The 19361-nt window shown below is 39.2% G+C and overlaps 2 protein-coding genes across 2 annotated transcripts in view; one reads left to right on the top strand and one right to left on the bottom strand.

Moving 5' to 3' along the window:
• Window positions 1–3402, bottom strand: part of RUFY1 (RUN and FYVE domain containing 1) — a 40756-nt gene extending 37354 nt beyond the window's left edge. Inside the window, exon 1 of the mRNA XM_065555949.1 lies at window positions 3285–3402. Coding sequence (XP_065412021.1) covers window positions 3285–3375 — 91 coding nt within the window. The 5' untranslated portion in view covers window positions 3376–3402. The remainder of the gene's footprint in view (window positions 1–3284) is intronic.
• ADAMTS2 (ADAM metallopeptidase with thrombospondin type 1 motif 2) overlaps window positions 1–19361 on the top strand; it is a 411161-nt gene that overhangs the window by 14928 nt on the left and 376872 nt on the right. The gene's annotated exons all lie outside the window — the stretch shown is intronic.

Below are 19361 nucleotides of genomic sequence, written 5' to 3'. Positions count from 1 at the left end.
TTAGGGAACCGATTTGGTGAGATACCCACAATGATCCTAACAAGCAATTAGTGCCCAATGTTGCAGAGGAAGGAAAACAAATAAACAAAAAACCCAAGGTCCCTGCCAATCTGTCCTGGGGGGGAAATTCCTTCGTGACCCTGAAAATAGTGATCAGGATGACACTGAGAATGTGAACACAACCAGCCAGCTAAGCATCTGAGAAAGAATTCCTAGTACTGTCTTAGAGCACTGTCTGGTGTCACATCTCCGGTTGTCACCATCTCTGATGCTTCAGAGGAAGGGGAATCCTTCCTCCCCAGAGTACATCTATCTGGGGAACAATAATCCTTCCTGACCTTGTACAGGCTGCCAGCTGAAGCATGAGATTTAGGTACATAAGACATAGGCCTGGAAAGGACTCCCCATGATAGTTTCTGTTTAGTGAATTAAGCCTTGGACACCTCTGTGGGGAAGTTATTCCTATTTCAGAGCTAAGGAAACTGATAAACAGAGAGGTTTAAGTGATTTACCTACAGTCACATAATCTGTGTATAGCATGTAACAGAACTAGATCTCATGACTCACAGTTCTATTAACTGGAAAGTCACCGATCCTTTCCAATACTGGTTTATTTTTCCAGCGGGATAGAGGGAAAACTACAGCTTTGTTATAGAAATGTGAACATATCAGTCCATCAGCAAGTTTGTTTGGCTTTAGGGAAGACTCTGTTGCATCACCAACAGCACTCCCAATGTATTAGATGTTATAAAGTAATAGTAAAAGAAAGATCTGTGTATTTGAGTGATTCTAGGAATATAGATGTGCCAGAACTTATTCTTTACACTGTCTATCTTAAGTGCTTCGGTGACCCCTGTTACTGTAGTAGCTGAGCACCTCACATTATTTACTATATTTATCCTCAACACCCCTGCAAAGTAGGGAAGTGCTATTATCCACATTTTAGAAGGGAACTGAGGCACAGACTCTGGCCCAGATCCTCAAAGGTATTTAGGCTCCTGCCTTTCACTGAAATCAGTGAGACACAAGATGGGTGAGGTAATATATTTTACTGGACCAGCTTCTGTTGGTGAAAGAGAAACTTTTGAGCTCCACAGAGCTCTTCTTCAGGTCCGGGAAAGGTAATCCCTTGTTTTTCTCATATTCTGAGACCAACATGGCTCCAACACTGCAAACAACAACTGAAATCAGTGGAAGCTATGAGCCTAAATACCTTTGTGGATCTGGATCAGAGAGACTTGTGTGACTTGCCTAAAGTCACACAAGAAGTCTGTAGCAAAGCAGAGAATTGAAACCAGTCTCCCAAGTCCCTGGCTGGTGCCTTAATCACTGAACCATCCTTCCTCTCATGTACTAAAGGCATAAAATATAAGGCAATCATTGGCTTCAACCTGTTGCACATGTGGTGACATGGAAGCCACCACCTCTGTCCTAATTCCCCAGCACAAGCAGTGCTGTGTATATTTCCCAAAGCACTAGTAAAAAAGCAGGGCTGAAATTACTCACATACCAATTATGCTAGTATTAATGAAGGTCTCCGGTTTTGCTTTTATATTCACTGGGTATAAGTTGATGGGTACCCTATTTTAATATCTTTTAGAATATAGGCCTTATTTCTAGTATCACCCGGAGGCCCCTCTCAGGAATGGGGTCTAATCATGTTAGGCACTTCACAAATACATCAGACACAGATCCTGCTCCCAAGAGCTTACAAGTTAGTTTTAAGACAAGTTGCAACAAGAGAGTATAACAATAGAAGGAAGGGGGAGGTCATACGAATAAAATTATGTACGTACATAACGCAGCAATGTAAGGTGTTCAAATCATTAAAATGTTGTTTTTTAAATCCTTTGCCTGTTTGTCTGTTTTGATTTTTTTCAGTGAACCTCTGGGATGGATACAGGAAACATATGACTAAACATGATCTGGACATTCCCTAATGGGTTACCCTGCTAGAATTGGGACATCCCCTACGGACTCCTGAGAGTTTTTCCATGTGTGCAGTGGGGTGATGGGACAGCAAATAGCGGGCATCAGCAAAAGATCGCCTGTTTTCTTTGGGAAATTACTAAGAAAATTGCATAGCACTGTCAATATTTTCTTGTTCCATCATTGCACAGCAATTAAGTTATTACATTTTGCAGACAACAGTTTTAGTCGTTGTTCTATCTCTAGCATAGCTAATCAACTAATAGGCATCCCAATCACCTCTAATCAGGGAGCTTGCTTTAAACATCTGAAATTATTTCCTGTTCTGCTGTTGCAACTGTGCTGCAGATCAAACAGCTATTCCTTTCCTAATCACACTCTTCTCTCCCACACAAATACACCAACCAACACCATCCTTAAGGCAATCCACCCATGATTGCTACTGCAAGATCAGCTTCTAGGTACAGGAGTTTCCATGAGGTGTTAGGGTCCTTGAGGTGAGGAGGTAAATTGTGGTGGGTGAAAGTGAGTGAGGGGAGTAAAAAAAGGTAAACAAGGCTGAATATTTGAAGGAGCCCCTTGTTAAAAGTTCATCACCAATTTACTGGTTAATATTGGCTTGACATCAGAAGAATGTTGCCATTTAACATTTCAAACATTTAGGGCCAAATCCTGCTTCTATGAATATCAGTGGGCGTTTTGCCTGAATAAAGGAGTGTGAACTATGCAAGGACCGACCTTAGGATTTGAGAAGCGATGTTATAGTGATAAATAACTAGTTCCCACTTTTCAACTGCAAATAAAGCAGTTAATAGAAATGAAATTGATTCAGGAATGCTACAGAAACACTTACCCTATTACTGTGGGAGCTGAGGCAATCAGCAGGGCCCCCACTAGATGGTACCATAACACTTTAGTCACAGAGAAGAGCCTCAGAGACCAGATTTTTACCTTGCATTGAAATCAATAGGTGTTAGGCCCCTAAATACCTTTAAAAATCTGGTCCTAATGTCTTGAGAAGCATGTTGAAAGGATCAAGAGGGGAAGTGGTGGCTCCCTTTGGCTCCTGCACATTGCATGGACTCTCTAGAACAAATAGTGGGGATCGTGTGAAACTACCAGAGGCAGAGAAAATACCTTGCAAGGACTCATCTTTTCACCAAACTCCTTGCAGTACTAATAGACTGAGTGCAACCCTTAATAAGATATTGATTTTGGGGAGATCTTTTAGTGGCTTTGTGTCAGGACAGAGGTTGAAAACGATGACTCACATTAGACCTATTCCCCTTTCAAAGCCTTACTTTTTCTGAGAACACTTAGTTTTTATTTGAAAGGAAATCAGCTGATCTGCTTACCTGAGCAGTTCCTAACATCATGGTCCCCAGTGAATGTAGCCATGCTAATGGAGGCCATTTTGGGGGAGGAAGGTAGTTGTCTGGCATGCATTTATAGAAGTTACAAAGATGTGATCAGTGGCCATATGTTAACCTACTTCAATAACACTCCCCTTTGGCACACCCACAGAATTGGGTAAACCCAGGTGAATTCAGGGTCACTTGATTTTCAAAGGAGCTAAGCATCTGCAGCTCTGAGTGACTTCTGTGGGTGTTCAGGGATTATGAAGAAAGAGCAGACATTTCTGTTTAACTTTGTGTGTATGTTAATTTCGTTGTAGAAGCCTTAGTTATTTATGTAGTGTTACAAGGTCTTTGTAAGAGCCAAGTGAAGTTGTTTGAACTAGCCTACAGTACAAGAAATCTGAGGACATCTGTCTGAATGGGAAGAGTTATGGACTTCGTGAAGCTCAAACCTATGATCTACTTGTGTCCCCCCCCAGTGACCTTGTTAATTACTATCTGAGCCAAAACTGGTCCCATGTAAAAGCATCCAAATTGGGAACAGAATAGTCCAGCTGTATAAATATGTGATGTTTATATTTAGAGTTAAGTTACAAAAAAAGTTAGCTGTTTATATCATCAAATTAAACAAGACAAAATAAGGACTAAACTGACTTTTTTTTTTTTAGGATTCATAAACCCACTTGGGAGAATTTCAAATGGTGATGGGGTATTAAGTTAATTTTATAATTGTGTTTTACTTAAGTTGACCATATAAAAACCTAGGCTTTTTCGAATATAATTTTCTCTTTTTTATGTATTACATCTTCTCATGGCTGACTGGTTTTGTGTTGGTTTTTGTTGCATGCCCTTATTTTTTTAACTTGGCTGCTATTGCATGTGGATTTTTATGTGTCAAATATACTTTTTTGGGGCTTTAGAAAAGTGGTAAGAATTAATCAGTAACTGGACTGACTGGTGGGTAGAAAGAAGGGATAAAAATCCTAATAAAAGCCCAACCCTAACAGAATTTGAATGCAGTACCGTTGAAACATGAGAAAAACACTTCTGCTGATACAGTTGTCAACTAATACCCAGGAGAATATTTATATGGGGGTTAAGTAACCACACAAAGGACCCTATATTGTTCCAAAAATGTAATAGAAACTTTGTGAATTAAAAAAGAAAACAGAATCAGATATTTTATATTAAGTCTATGGAATGCAAAGCACATTCCCTAGATGATTCCCAGAACTACCATTATGAAAAACTATGCTGTATATTATGGTTTGATTTTTTTTAATAAAGCATTTAAATGTTCATTAGATGTTTTAAGTTTATTACCATAATTTAGAGTTAATAAATGCAACAATTTATTTGAGAGAAGAAAAGAATGAACGAACTTGTAATAAAAATAGAACAAGCCTAACTGGGTTTGATCTAATTGCCTCAAAAATCACCAGACCATCACTTTATCTACTAGGCTATATTGTCTTTGCATAAAAGCTTTGTAAATTTACAAGCAGTGGTCCCTGGATGCAATAGAAATATATTGAGAATTATTTTTAAAAAGTGGTTAAAAACCTGACTATTATTGCAACAGAGTTCCAGAGGCGTTTACATTTTATTGCAAAACTTCATGCAAATCAGATGTAATTTACTGAGTTCTTTGCTTCTTCAATTTAAAAAAAAAATGAAAAGGAATCAGGGGAAGAATACTTAGTTTTTTATAGAATATTTAAGTTATAAGTTTCTCTTTTGAGAGGGAACTTATTAGAATGACTTTCAGTAACTGATGTAAAAGGGCTGTCAGATGCATGCATGCAATTCTGATGGGAGCTGGGTGTGCACATCTGAGGGTAGAATGTGGCATGTCTTTCCAACAAATAATAAAGCTTTGCTTGTTGGTAATGGCTGGGCAATACTCTACATTCCCTGTAAAGCTTGGTCCTATATAGATAATTGTGGTGTTCTTTTTATAACTTGCCTTGAGTCACTTGAGTGTAATGCATCGTTCCCCTCAACCAATGTGATGGATGGGTGCATAAGATGAATAAATATTCAGCTAAAAGGTTTCTTTAAATACAAACAACTTTTGTATCTCCTCTCCCTCATTCCTCTTTTATCCTTTCTTTACTCATCTTCATTTCCTTCTCTCTCTTTTTTCCTTCTTTTATTTTCTCCTCTCCGTTCCTTTCTTTGGGCCCCTAAGGCTTCTCCTCTCGACTGTGCAGCCAGAAAAGGTGTCATGTTTTCACACACACACACTTGAGAAGATCTGACAATATTATCCTATACAATAAGGGGCAGTATATGGGAGGGAAGTTTTACAGATGTACAGTAAAACTTTGATTATCCAAAGATCTCAGGGGAAACCCAAAGTCTTTGGATAATTGGTTTACCTAGCTCAGTAGACTTTAAAATGTTCCTCATTCCAGCTTCTCCTGTTCCTGATTCTTCCTCTGAGCTGAATCCTCTAAGACACCTGTCCAGCTAGCCCAAGGCTTTCCATCTAAGCATGGCTTCAGATGTAAGTCTCTATAAGCTGAAGCTTTCTTGAGCACATGAAGACTTATACCTGAAGCCCCACCGAAAAACAAGAATATTGGATCTGGGGAGTAAGATTCAGGTGTGTCCCTAACTCTGACATGCTGTTCTGATGTTGGCACACATCATGACCGTTGTCATGTTGCCAACTATCACAATATAAGTCAGAAGTCTCCTGATATTTGTTTTTTTTTACCTTAAAACCCCAGCTCCTGGAATCAGGTGACCAATGGAAAATCTCAGCTTTCATTAAAAAAGTAAGGGTATGTCTTCACTATGGAGACTATACTCACATACCTACATCACTGTAGCAATACCAGCATAACCCTGTAGTGTAGACGCAGTCTACACCAACAGAAGGGTTTTTTCTGTCAGTGTAGGAGCATCACTTCCCCAAATGATGGCAGCTATATTGATTGAAGTATTCTCCCATTTTGATACAGCTGTGTCTATGCCGAGGGTTAGGACAGGATTTCATACCCCTGACTGACGTAGCTATGTTGATCCAACTTTTAAGCATAGACCAGGCCTAAGTTTCTAGTCCTCCTAGATATAGAGAAATGCTTGAAAATATTATCTGAATGCATCCCAAAGGCTCAGCCCCCAGAAGGCAAATGAAAGGAACTTGATGTTTATTATTTTTAAAAATCTCATCTCATGATTTTAGGGATGCCTGATTCAAGATTTTTGAATATTTGGAAGTACTGCCATTGCACCACGTAGCTTATGTTACTTCCTTCCCTGAAACCTCATTTTTCAGTACTTTTACAGCTGCCATATCATGTATACTGCAAGCTAGGAATCTGCCCCATTGCATGAAGTACTCAGGCTAGGAAGCATTACACGTTTTCTGCCTTGAAACAAAGTTGAAGGGAATAGTAAAGCCCAGAATCCTTATATACAGCTGGCAAACCCCTATTGTTCTCTCACTTCATGTAATATAGTCCATTTAAAATATCTCTCATATTCAAGATGATTCCTTTTATGTATAAAGCCTCCTTTTTGGGTGTACTTTTACCAAACAGTGTAACAGCTGTAATTTATAGTAACTAGGGTGGAAAATAGAGACGAGCAATAATGCCCTATGTGAAATAAAGTGGAGATCTTTCTTCTTTTAGGTGAAACTTGTTTGAATTGTTCAGCTGTTTGAAAGGGAAAGGGATAACTAATTGAATTGCTTCTCTGTACAAGTGGGGAGATAAGAACACCTCCAGTGGGTGGCTATGTTTTCTTAACAGAGAATAATAATTGGCATCCTGCTGTTAAGATTCAGTGTCTTGTCATCTTTGCTTTTCCTCTTCATCCTATTAATTCCAAAAGATTTTACATGTTGCACTGGCTGCAGTCTGGAAATATGAGGTTAGTCACCATAGCAAAATTTTCAGTAATGCATATGAATAATATCCTTTTTTTAAAAACTTCATCTAAAGATGGTTTGGATCATTGAGGCATAAAAGAAAAACGCAGGATCCTAAAACTAATAAAGGAGGCTGAAGTTAGATACAATTTTATTATCCCTCCCTCAATAAACATAAAACAAGCTAGTTCATTTTTTTATTTAATAAGAAAAAATGAGACATTGTCATTGTTCTGGCCATTACTGCCTCAGCCTATGATCTTGTCAGATCTTATAAGCTAAGCAGAGGTGATTTACATGAGCATTTAGGTAGGAGACCTTTTCATTAACTCCTGTACTGACAGGATATGGTGTTATTGATTTTCCCAGAATCAATACTAAATCAGTGCCCCACAGCATTCAGGGCATTATGCTACCAGAGGTGCTGTCTTTCAAATGTATAACACAGATAATACTGAGGCCCTAGCCTTAAATCAGTGACCACTTCAGTGCTCCCTAATGTACTAAGGAAGAAATGGGCAAAACGAATCTAAGTTGTTGTCCCATGGTATTGTACCTGTGTGTTTCTACTGCAGTCTTAATGTTTCTATTCAAATTCAAAGGATGCTTCCAAAGATTTCATAGTACTTTTAACATTAGTGGTGTCAAGCTTGATGTCCTGGCCAAATTTCAGTTTGAATAACTACATTCTTCTCAGGAAAGTTCTCCACTAGTTTCAGATGGAGATGAAAACCCAGATATGTTTCTAGCAAAGAAGGGCCAGAGGTTGTTGCATATCAGTGAAGGAATGAGTGAGCCCTAAACCATATATGCTGTCTGGAAAGCACTTAATTAGCCTTTTGGTTGAAATGTGTTGTATACATATAAGGTATTACAGAGTCATAACAGTGTGACTCCATAGTTAATGCCGTTGAACTGTTTCCAATATCGAGCTGAGTGAACCTGCCATCACAGATTCCTAGGAAAAGCTCCTTTCATTTATAGTCTCGTCCCAGAGAAGAATTTTTCTGGACAATTTGAGTTTAATTAGCAAGTCACTCTTGAGTTAGGTAATTTAAAAAAAGTGGGTGGGTTTTTGCTTTTTGAAAAAAATTCTGTCCATTTGTAACTCAAATATGACTTGATGGAAAAACTTCAGACTTCCTTTATACACTAAATCTCAGTGAGGCTATGTAGAAAGAGAAGCATGATCTTATGGTTAAGTCACTAGTCAGAAACTCAGGAGCTCTAGGTTCAATTTCTGTCTCTGCTATATGCTGATTGTGTGACTTGGGCAAATCACTTTCTCTCTCTCATGTACATCTATAAAATGAGGATACTATTCCTTCCTTCCTCCCACCTTGTTGTCTTGTTTAGATAGTAAGCTTTTGGGGTCAGGAACTGCCTCTTTCTATTTGTATGTACAGTACAGGTGCCTCGCACAATGGGACCCTAATCTTCGTTGGGATCTCGAGAAGCCTCTGTACTATAAATAATAATAAAAACTACTGGATAGGGCTGCTACTTAGTTGGGGTGCAAATGTTTTTAGTTGTTATGGTTCTCTCTGTGTGTGTTATAACTTCTGTGAGAGGCACAGTGAATGCTGCAAGCCCTGCTCTACCTACTAATCTTTCATTAAAAGAAAAAAAAAGAAAACCCCATCACAAGCCTTTTCAAAAGCCTGAAACTGGGTCCATCATGTCTGTTTGAAAGTAAATATTAGCAAATGCAGAATATCCTTGTTGTTATTATTAGAACCTGAGCTGCAAAGTTCCCATATGGATCTGGAGTTTCTAAAGGTCAAGAGAGATTGTATCCAAAGTAGAGAGAGGGACTTAAAGAGAGAGAGAGAGATTTTGTCCTGTAGTGTTTATCCTACAGTGAGGATTTGGGACCTATTACTATCGCTAAGGGAATTTTTTCTTTAGCTCACGTCTGTGTCTGTGGAGCTAAAGGACCAGTGTTTTTGTCCCATTTCCTTGTGTCTAATTTACATAGTAATTGTTCCTACTCTTTGCAGCACATGGATTTTAGTATGCCCAGAATTTGATCTGGCCCATTATAGAGATAGGGAACAGCTGTCAAGTCTGGATCCCAATCTGGACATGGATGTCCCCAAAGTTTTGCTGTTTTTACATCTAAGGCTTTTCTTCAAGCTCATTTCTAATTATTATAAACAATAAAATATTGTGGCTTCTATTTTTATGAAGCTACGAGCGTTATCTGCAAAGCCAGCCAAGACACTTCAGACATTTTCTAGATAGTCCTGAGTCGATCGCTCTGCAAATATTCTGCTGCCTTCATTTGGTGCTGCACTGGGCAGCGCTTCCCAGCTAGCTTAGCTGCTTTTATGTTAAAATTTTACTTAAGAAACCGAGCAGTGAGTTCTTCGCTCCTAGCATAGCTTCTTAGGTAAAAGTTTAACTCGAAAGGGGACCAACTAGATGAGAAGCTATACTGAGGGTAGAGAGGCCAAAGGGGTAGAGAGAGAGGAGGAGAGACTTGCATGGAGAAAATACTAAAGTATTTGGCTGCCTTTGTAGCTAGAGCCTCTAGTATTTACTTTGAGAAATCATTAAAAATAGAGGAAGAAAGACTTTTTACTAGAGATGGAACTGAGCTAAAGCCCAGATCCCAAAACTATGAAATTGGGGTAATCTGGATGTGAACTCTGGGACTCAGACTCATCAATTCCCCCTTGTGCTTTTTTCTTGCCACCTACCCTGTATGCATTATGTAAATGAGCTGAGCTGAAGTCAGGATCACATTTCTTGCACAATTAAAACATATGACATCATCAAGATAACCCCCAATGGCCAATCAGAACATACATTTGGTTAATCAGTTGTCGTAGTTGTATTATAATACTTGAATTAAGCAGACTCAGGCTTCAATTTACACATTTTTTCCATGTATCCAAATAACCACCTGGGACCAAATATGAGCCTCAAGCTCTCAAACTTAGCTCCCAGTGAATCCATGGAACATCCTCAAAGTCTTAGCTGGACAGGACTAGGCAGATCATATATATGAGTCTTAATCTCAAATATAGCATCTCTGTTTAGAACAATAAACAGCAGGTCATAAAGTGGCCAAGTGATTCTACACCTTTACTAATCAATGTTTCACCCTTCATCAGGAGTACTTGGTTGAGCGTGGGAAGGCCTTACATTCAACTTAGTGGCATTTCTCATCTGTCTGTCTGCCTGTAATGCAATAATTTTTAAATGCCACAGCCAATCAATTCCAACATTTCAGGGAATGTTCTAGGCACCAATGACCAGAATCCTATTGATTTTGAGGAAAATTGTCAAACGGAAAGGGGAAAAATGGTGGACACATGGAGTCTACACCTTCTGTTTAGCACAGCCACAACAGTCAAGCACTTCTACAATTGTCTATAGATCAAACAACTGGATCATGGCACTCATTATGGTGTTGTGGGTATAGGGTTACCAGATGACAAGAACAAAATATCGGAACACCTGGGGGAGGGGTGCCGCCGAAGCAAAAAAAAAAAAAAAAGCAGAGTGCAAAATATCGGGACAAATGGTGTCCTGACCATACATCGGTTGGGACACGGGACAAACAACTAAATATCGGGACGGTCCAGATTTTATCGGAATGTCTGGTCACCCTATAAGGGTATGAGAAAAAGGTAGAATGGGGGGTGCACACAGCCCCTGGCATGGGGGTAGAATGGAGGAAGGGAGAATGAGACAAACAGAACCCTTTGGGGATGGAGATTAGGGGACCCTAGTGTGACTGATATTATGAACACATGCAATATCTTTGAGACTATTGTATCACTTTATACATGGTATCTGTATCTTTGTGAGTGAGTAATTTTATTCTAGCTCCATGGGAGAGAGTTCCTGAGCTTTCCTCAGCATCTAAAATCAGTGGGGGGTAATTACTGAAAATCCTTGGGACAGGTAAAAAACTCCAGAAAAGTGCCACTCCAGGAGGCTCAGACTCATCAAATCTCAATTGGTGTGTGGGATGTGTGCATGTGGCCTTTAAGGGTATGTCTACACAGCCATGCCAGCAAGCCTCCCAGCTGGGGTTGAGAGACTTGGGGTTGTGGGGCTTATGCTTAGCTGGGTGTCAGCATCCTAACACCATCATTTATTAGCCATGGTCTGGGTGCACCCCAGAGTCCCTTTGAAGTGTTCCCCTGTGATATCCAGCCCCTGACACTGGCTCCTCACAGAAATACCAGGTCTGCTGTTCTCAAAGGAACAATATACACACCAGCTTGTATGATTCAGCTCAGGACCTGCACTTTGCTTAACACCACAGCACTGAGATACATTTATAGTAAAAACAAGAATAGTCTAGAGTCTAGAGATTCAGGATATTGGAATGAGTAAGTGAGTAAGGATATTGGAAACAAATGGTTACATATAAAATGAAATCATAACACTCTTTCTAAAGACTAAACTTAACTATCAGGTTAATCTCCCGTCTAAAGAAGTTTATTTCATCCCAAAGTCTTTTGCAGCGTTTTCAGCCAAGGTTGGCTGAGATCCCATTTTCATGAATGTAAAGGCACTGCCCATTTACTTCCTAGGGACAGGATAAGAGGGCGTTTTCTTTGCCTCCTACATATACCCCCAAAGTTCATTGTCTGTACTCAGAGACAGGATAACCAGCAGTGGCTTGTTTTTCCTGAGTGTTACTTCCCTGTTGACTTCACATCTCTTCATTAACATCTGAATTTGTAGGTAAATCGGCATCCATTGTGTTAGCTTATGATGATTAATTTACATCCCGACAGAAAGATACACATTTATTACCGTCTGTCTGGAGGAAAACCTGTTTTTCACCTCTCTTGGTGACTATTACCTTGATACAGACTTTAAAAATGAATTTTCAGTATATATACATAACTTCTTACATAGTATCTATATATACACTTCAAAACAATATTAACAACCAGTGTGACCCCAGCTTTTGTTTTAGATCTCACATGACATTCTTTGGTGAACTAGAATGTATATAGCGGAATCAAGATATTGCTGTAATACCCTTGCCAGTTAGTATTAAGGGGTTCTTGGGTCACACAGATGTGTTTACCTTTTTTCACCCTAATGCATTTATTTATTTTTACTCAGCTATTTAACCACTAGTCGTGAGATTATTACTAATAATCATAGTTCTGTAGGTCACTCCACATTTGCAATGTACCCTATCAAACCAACCTTATGAATAATTATTGTAATACGGTTCTGAGTTTGGAGTTCATTACTGTTACCAAGACAGTCAGAGTTAGCCTGGTTCAAATGTCAGAAAATATTATTCAGGTGCATAAGACACCAAAGATCACAGCTGACTGGAATATTGAATTTTAATTACCAAAGAAACCACATAAAACTCAGAAGCTTCCATGCACTAAAAAAACAACTTTGACATTCTTTGTTCCACTCTGGGTATTTGTTACTGACTTTAATCTCCAGTGATAATCTCCAAAGGGTTGTGGTTCTGGCTCACTTAAACAATGGTTTTAACTTTCAAACTTTGCCTATTAAGTCATTATTACCAAGTAACACTGGAGAATAGAGCCTCATAAAAGGACTTTTTTTCCCATTATGAGCGTTAGATGGTTAGGTAACAACATGGTATAAACCAAAGAGATTGTTTCTTGTCTGCAGTTCAGTTTATTTTGTGGTAAATCAAAACTGTGCATCTAGGTAATTCTTTAATAATAGTGGGTTTTGTGCATGCTCCATCCAGACAGTGTTATGAAAATGTCTTATTGCTTATTTTGTATGTAATAAACAAACTGTTATAAATCGGATTGATTTACACTCATTTGCATGAGAAAAGACCACAATCCATGTTAGAGTTAACAGACCTATCTGGCAACAAAAAAACAAAACAAAACAAAACTTTTTTCTTGGCAGGATCATTTATAATGAGATTGTTCCTTTTCCTAATCCTAGGAGAGACACACACAGTGATCAAGCAGGCTTTTTAGTTCAGATATCTGAACTAAAGCTAATAAGCTGCAGATTCTCTGGCTAAAGCTGTAACTAAATCTAAGTTTTAAAGCAGCAGTCCACAATCAGAATAAAGTTACAAGGTTTTTCCTTTTTGTACACTGAGATTATGGGACTACTCCATGGGTAATGTTATATTATATTTCAAATTATTTGCATTTTTTATTATGGCAGAGCCTATCTGTTTGTATGGTAATCACCAGAGGCACCAAGGAACTCAAAACTCTAGACTGAGTTTAGTTTGCTTCTTAGAGTGTTATGCTAAATGGTGGCACATGCATCTCTTGTAATTTTTTGATGAATTAACCTGCTAGTCATAGAAATGGGTGGGATACTAGGATATCCCTGTCTCCCTTCCAGAGCTCTGGTTGGATTGGAAGCCACAGTTGAAATCTCCTGTCAAAGGCCTTGGAAAACAATGAAATTAACATTTTTGTATATAAAACCAACCAACCTCAAACCTGTCTTCTCATTTCTGATTTGGAAAAGTAAAATATGTTTTTTGAGTGATCTTATATATCCACTAAAGTAGTGAGTCTGTGTGCTTATAGTAACATAATACATTGATTTCTATAGAGTGGCTAAAAAAAGCACCAAGTTTCTTTGATTCTTTAAATAAAGACACTAATTAATTTCTTGTAAAGTTGGTGTGATGTTGCACTCTATATGATTTTATAAAAATATGCTAATAAGTGAATATAATGTAACTGGAATATGCTTCATGCAAAAGGTCTCTTGTAAGGTATAATTACAAAGCATATAATCTACTGAGTGTGATCATCCTATTTGTATAAATGTACCACTCTTGTGTCTGAAACTAGAAATATTAAATATAACTCTGAGGGCCTATTGTAATTATGCAAAGTGTGGGCCATTAATGGTGGTTTGGAATCTTGATGACTCCCATTAACCAGGACAATTGACTGTGGATGGCTCCGTTTGCAGGCAAGCCTTCCTGTGAGTCCTGCTGGGAGGACTGAAGGCTTGGGGTCTTACAGTGACATGTGATCATGTCACCTGAACTGGAATCCATCTTTAACCTAGTGCTTTTCCATTAAGAAGGGGGGTGGGTGGGAACCCAGAGGGACAAAGGATTCCCGCCTTATGCAAAAGATATATAAGTGGGTGGAACAGAACAAAGGGGGCTGCAGTCATGAGGAATCCCCTAGCTACCACCTGAGCTGGAACAAGGGCTGTACCAGGGGAAAGGATTGTGCCCAGACTAGGAAGGTGTCCAGTCTGAGAAAAGAAACTTATTGAAACATCTCTAAGGGTGAGATTTTTACCTGTATTCAGTTGTATTACTGTATTAGGTTTAGATTTGCGTGTTTTATTTTATTTCACTTGGTAATTCACTTTGTTCTTTCTGTTACTACTTGGAACCACTTAAATCCTACTTTCTGTATTTAATAAAATCATTTTTTACTTATTAATTGACCCAGAGTATGTCTTAATACTTGGAGGGCAAACAGCTGGGCCTATCTCTCTATCAGTGTTATAGAGGGCGAACAGCTTATGAGTTTACCCTGTATAAGCTTTATACAGGGTAAAACGGATTTATTTGGGTTTAGACCCCATTGGAAGTTGGACATCGGAGTGTTAAAGACAAGCACACTTCTGTAAGCTGTTTTCAGTTAAGCCTGCAGCTTTTGGGCACTTGGTTCAGACCCTGGGTCTGTGTTGGAGCAGATGGGTGTGTCTGGCTCAGCAAGACAGGGTGCTGGATCCCCAGGCTGGCAGAGGGAAAGCAGGGGCAGAAGTAGTCTTGGTACATCAGTTGGCAGTTCCCAGGGGGTTTCTGTGATCCAACCCGTCACAGTTGGGTTGGGAACAAAAGCTATGATCTGCATAAATTTGACTTTAGAATTGTGTGTTTGGGGAGGAAGAGAGTTGGATATACATATAAGTTATTTAACACCCAGGTGGTCTGAAACATGTGGAAGCAGGTTGTTTTGCAGTATGAGGTTTGTGTGTGCCATGATGCAGAGATAAGAGTAGGATGTATTTGTTTCAGTCAATATCGAACAAACATTTCTATGTGGAATTATTGGAAACTTTTGGGGTGGGGGTGACAGCTAATTATAAAGAACCAGTTTTCCATGATGTATGGATAAATGAGACCAAATTTAGGTGAATGTAATAAGAGCAGCTTCATTTTCTTCCTGTTTACACAAGGACTGAATTTGTCTCAGATAATGTTAGATTGCTTTGTTTGGGGGTTCTTTAACCACATTAAAGTAGTACAGGGAGATGCTACTCACCATCTATTGCAACTTTCTGACTGAGAAAAATACTGATGTCTCCTCTCCTAAGTAAGACACATAGGCCTTCATCCTGCTAAATATTGGGTACCTCCTGAGAGGTTGCTGAGCACCCTCCACCCCATGGAAGCCAAATAATATTATCTCAGAATCTACAGACTATTGTGGAAATGGTTAGTTTCACCCTTGGAACTTTGCAACATGAATACTAACCTGATTGTCCAGGTGAATGGGTCTTTTTAGAATTGGGTTTTCAGAACCTTCTTAATTTGTGGGTTTAGGTTTTGCTTTAATCGCCAAATTCTCCCCTTATTGTTATTCTTAATTTTTTATTTCAGTAGCACCTAGAAGATCCAGTCATGGACCAGGACTTCATTGTGCTAGGTGCTGTACAACCACAGAACAAAAAAACAGTGTGCCTGCCCTAAGGAGCTTCCAAGCTCCTTATCATACTGATTTCCTGTGGCATGGTGTGAGTTTATTAGACACAGGATTGGTTGACTCCCTAGAGAAGGTTTACAAACCAAGTTTAAAAAAGGCTCAACCTTCTTTCATCCCTGTCTACCAGGAAGGGTTTCTATGATACACATTCAGTTTCTCTCTACACTATAGATTTTACTGTTATCCTGAGGGGTTCCATCTTATCTGGTTTGCTATACTAACTTGTAGTCCATACACCTAATGATTGATTTAGAGAAGAGTGCCACCTATTGAATTGCTAGTACCACTTCCGACAATATCTCAATGTCTCCCATCCACCTACTGAACCCACCTGTTCTTTCAAAAACTGACACATCACCGCAAACTGCCAACCAATAGCCTAGCTAAGAGAAAAAGGTTGATTTAGGATTGGATCAGAGCAATATAAAATTCAACACTGTGTGTCAGTATAGTCTCAAAAAACCTAGCCAGGAGCTGCTTATGTTTACATAAGCCTTGCCAATCACCCAGCCATTTTACATAAGTCCAGTTAGTTGCTATAGCTAATCAATTTGGCATGCAGCCCAGCAAGGTACTAAACCTAGGTACACTGAAGTGGAAAAATTTCATTAAGACAAACTTCACCAATTTGGTTGTTAAAATTAACATAAGTCAAGATGCATGTAGGAAGGCTGGTTGTTGACTAGTAAAGGACAAAAGGAGTGAGTTTTCTGTGTCCAAACAGTGCTGTGAGGTAACTGCTTGAGGTTAAAGTGGTCATGGCATGATCCAGAAGGCCCAAGTAGTGCCATTGTCTAATTAAAGCAGATTTAAAGTGCCCTCACAGGATGAGCAACAACGCTGATCTTTAGAAGATGGTTACTGAGTAATAACTTGTTTTAGTGTCCAGATGTTTGCAATTTGAATAAACTACAAGAGAGTGAATCCTGCAGATGTTAGTAGAAGTGATTTTCATTTCAGAGAGCTCAGAGCAAACAAAAAATTCTAAGAGTCCCTGTAGAGGTCAGAACAAACTATTAATGACTTAAAGCAAGCTTTGTTAATTGTTTACCTGTGACTGATTTCAGAGGCAGGTTCTGTTCTGAAAGAAGATAGGGCCTCACAGTATATCAGATTGGAGACTTCAGCGCTCAGCAGCACCAGAGTAAAGAGTAAGGAGAGAAGAAAGTGGGAGAGTAAAATTGGCTCTTCAATAGAGAATAGATGTTGTTGTTCCTGCCTTTCATGCTGGCCTGCTTCTATATTAATGTCAGACCTTTTATGTGGCAGTTTTTAATCTTTGGATCTCAAACCACTGCCTAAATCTAGGGCTACATCGTACCCTACTGCAGTAAAATCCATGGAAAGAGAATGAAATGCCAAGGAAACTCTGCAAGGTTGATCTTGAAGAATTAACTTGGAATGCTCCCCTCTGGCTTGATATTGGCCCTCTTGACATGGTTCCCAAGGGGACCATAATGCCTTGGCTTCTTTGCCTGAACAATACTGCATCCTCCTTGAGGGAAATGTGGGAGTAGAGCAAGGGGGTAATGCTGCTGAAGCAGCACTAACGCTCACAAAAATATCTGCTGGGCTCAGAGCAGCTGCTTTGCTGGGTTCAGCCCCTCCTATCACCTGCCAGCCTTCTCCCACTAAACCTAGACCCTGCAACCTTGTGGAAGAATGACTTCTGTGGGATGACAGGTTCGGGGAGCCATGGCTTCTGCTTTCAGTGTCCACAACCTAATTTTGCCTACTGCTGCTCATCTCCACTCTGGACAGGGGAGGGAAGAATATATACCCTAGAGACTTATGGTTAATATTTGCATTTGGACCATTTGGCCAGGACATTAAGGCTCTTGAGATATATTCTGCTTTGTAAAAGCTGGTGTAACATGCCATTTAGAGTCTATCCTGGGAATTGCTCAGCATGTCCTGTGAGGTGTTGCATGCCATCAGCTCCCATTCAAGTGTCCTCCAAAGGGGCTGAGGGTTCTTATCATTTTATGAGATCTGGCTCTAATAGTGTTACAGTTTGGAGTGTCTGAAGCATTTTCATTTGACAAGATCTTGAGCAAGCTCACAAAACCACTACTGGGCTATGTGGTTCAGAAATAAAACTGTAATCATTGTCATCAATTCTAGGAAGAGAACATGCATATTCAGCAGTGGGTATCTGGCTTGTATGGAGAAGACCCTGCTGCAATCAGTAATGGCACTTTTCTTTCATCGTAAATGCAAACAATGATGCATTTTTATAGAATAGTAAAGGGTGGGCTTTGTAATGGGATGTTCATCATTGCTGCTACTACAAATGGCCTTTCATGAAGTTCTGAGACAGCAATACTTTCCTAAGCATATGCAAATCATTCCCTACTGACCTTGGTAAATGTCAAGGTATTTGCATTTTCTGGTAGCAGTCTGTTCCTGCTGTCAATCACAATATTGCTAGATGTACTAAAATTCTTTCAGAGCTGGTATTTGTGGGAAGGCAACCTAAATATTTAATTGGTACTTGGGAGAGGATAACTGCATTAATAGTTCTGTTCTCTAGTATCCCATCATCATGCATAATCAGCAATCACTGTAACCTGGAAGTAATCATCAAAAGATAATGGAGAAGATTTGGGGACAGTTGTTGCTGAAGCAATTTTTGACTGGTTCAGGACCAAGTACAGCGATGGTGTAAATGGTTACAACACATTTGACTTCACTGGAGTTAAACCTACTTACACTAATGATTGCATTTTTGATCAATCAAATCAGATCAAGTAGATCTCAGCTAGTGTAAATCCAAGTAGCTCAATTGAAATCAATAGACACGCCAAGGGTAGATCCTCAGCTAGTGTAATTTGTCATCATTTCACTGAGTTCATTAGATGCCAGTGTTTGGGCAATAGTGATGACACAGTGTTGTCTGCAATGTAAATGACACACTCCAAAAAGGCAATCATAAATTAATATCACCACCTTTTTCTCTATTCCTCTCTCTGTTTAAACCTTGTTGCATTAAGAATTCATGAGTACTTTACATAGGCAGGTGGAAGCGGAGAAATGTACCACTTCGTTCGTATTTCTCCAGTTATTTTTATAACAAAGTTGTCCTCTTGAACCTTTAGCTGAAATACACTATGCAGAATTCCACAACTCTATAATTTATGGAGGAAATGGGTGAGACACCAAATAAATCAGAACCCTTCATTTGACTCCATGCAGTTTGTTGTATTGATGTGGCAATTCTTGGCTAGAAGCCAGGACCGTCAGCTGTGCAGGTCCCAGCAATTGGTCCAAAAAGTAATTTTATTCAATCCATAGGCAATACTTACAATTAATGGTTTCAAAATACTTGTCAAAATGTATACATTTTATTCTGTACATGTAAAAACTGATGCACTTCAAACGTTTAAAAATGAAACAGAGGTTTACCAACTGTACTTCCTCTTTTCCCACAAATCTATAGACTTTCTATGGACAACACTTTCATCTCTTCTGCAGCCAGATGTTAGAAAAAAAGTGTGCAGTGGATTG

The sequence above is a fragment of the Chrysemys picta genome, chromosome 8 (assembly GCF_011386835.1).
Source record: "Chrysemys picta bellii isolate R12L10 chromosome 8, ASM1138683v2, whole genome shotgun sequence".
Lineage (NCBI taxonomy): Eukaryota > Metazoa > Chordata > Testudines > Emydidae > Chrysemys > Chrysemys picta.
Note: the sequence above shows the minus strand (reverse complement) of the source record. Positions and strands in the feature narration are given on the sequence as shown.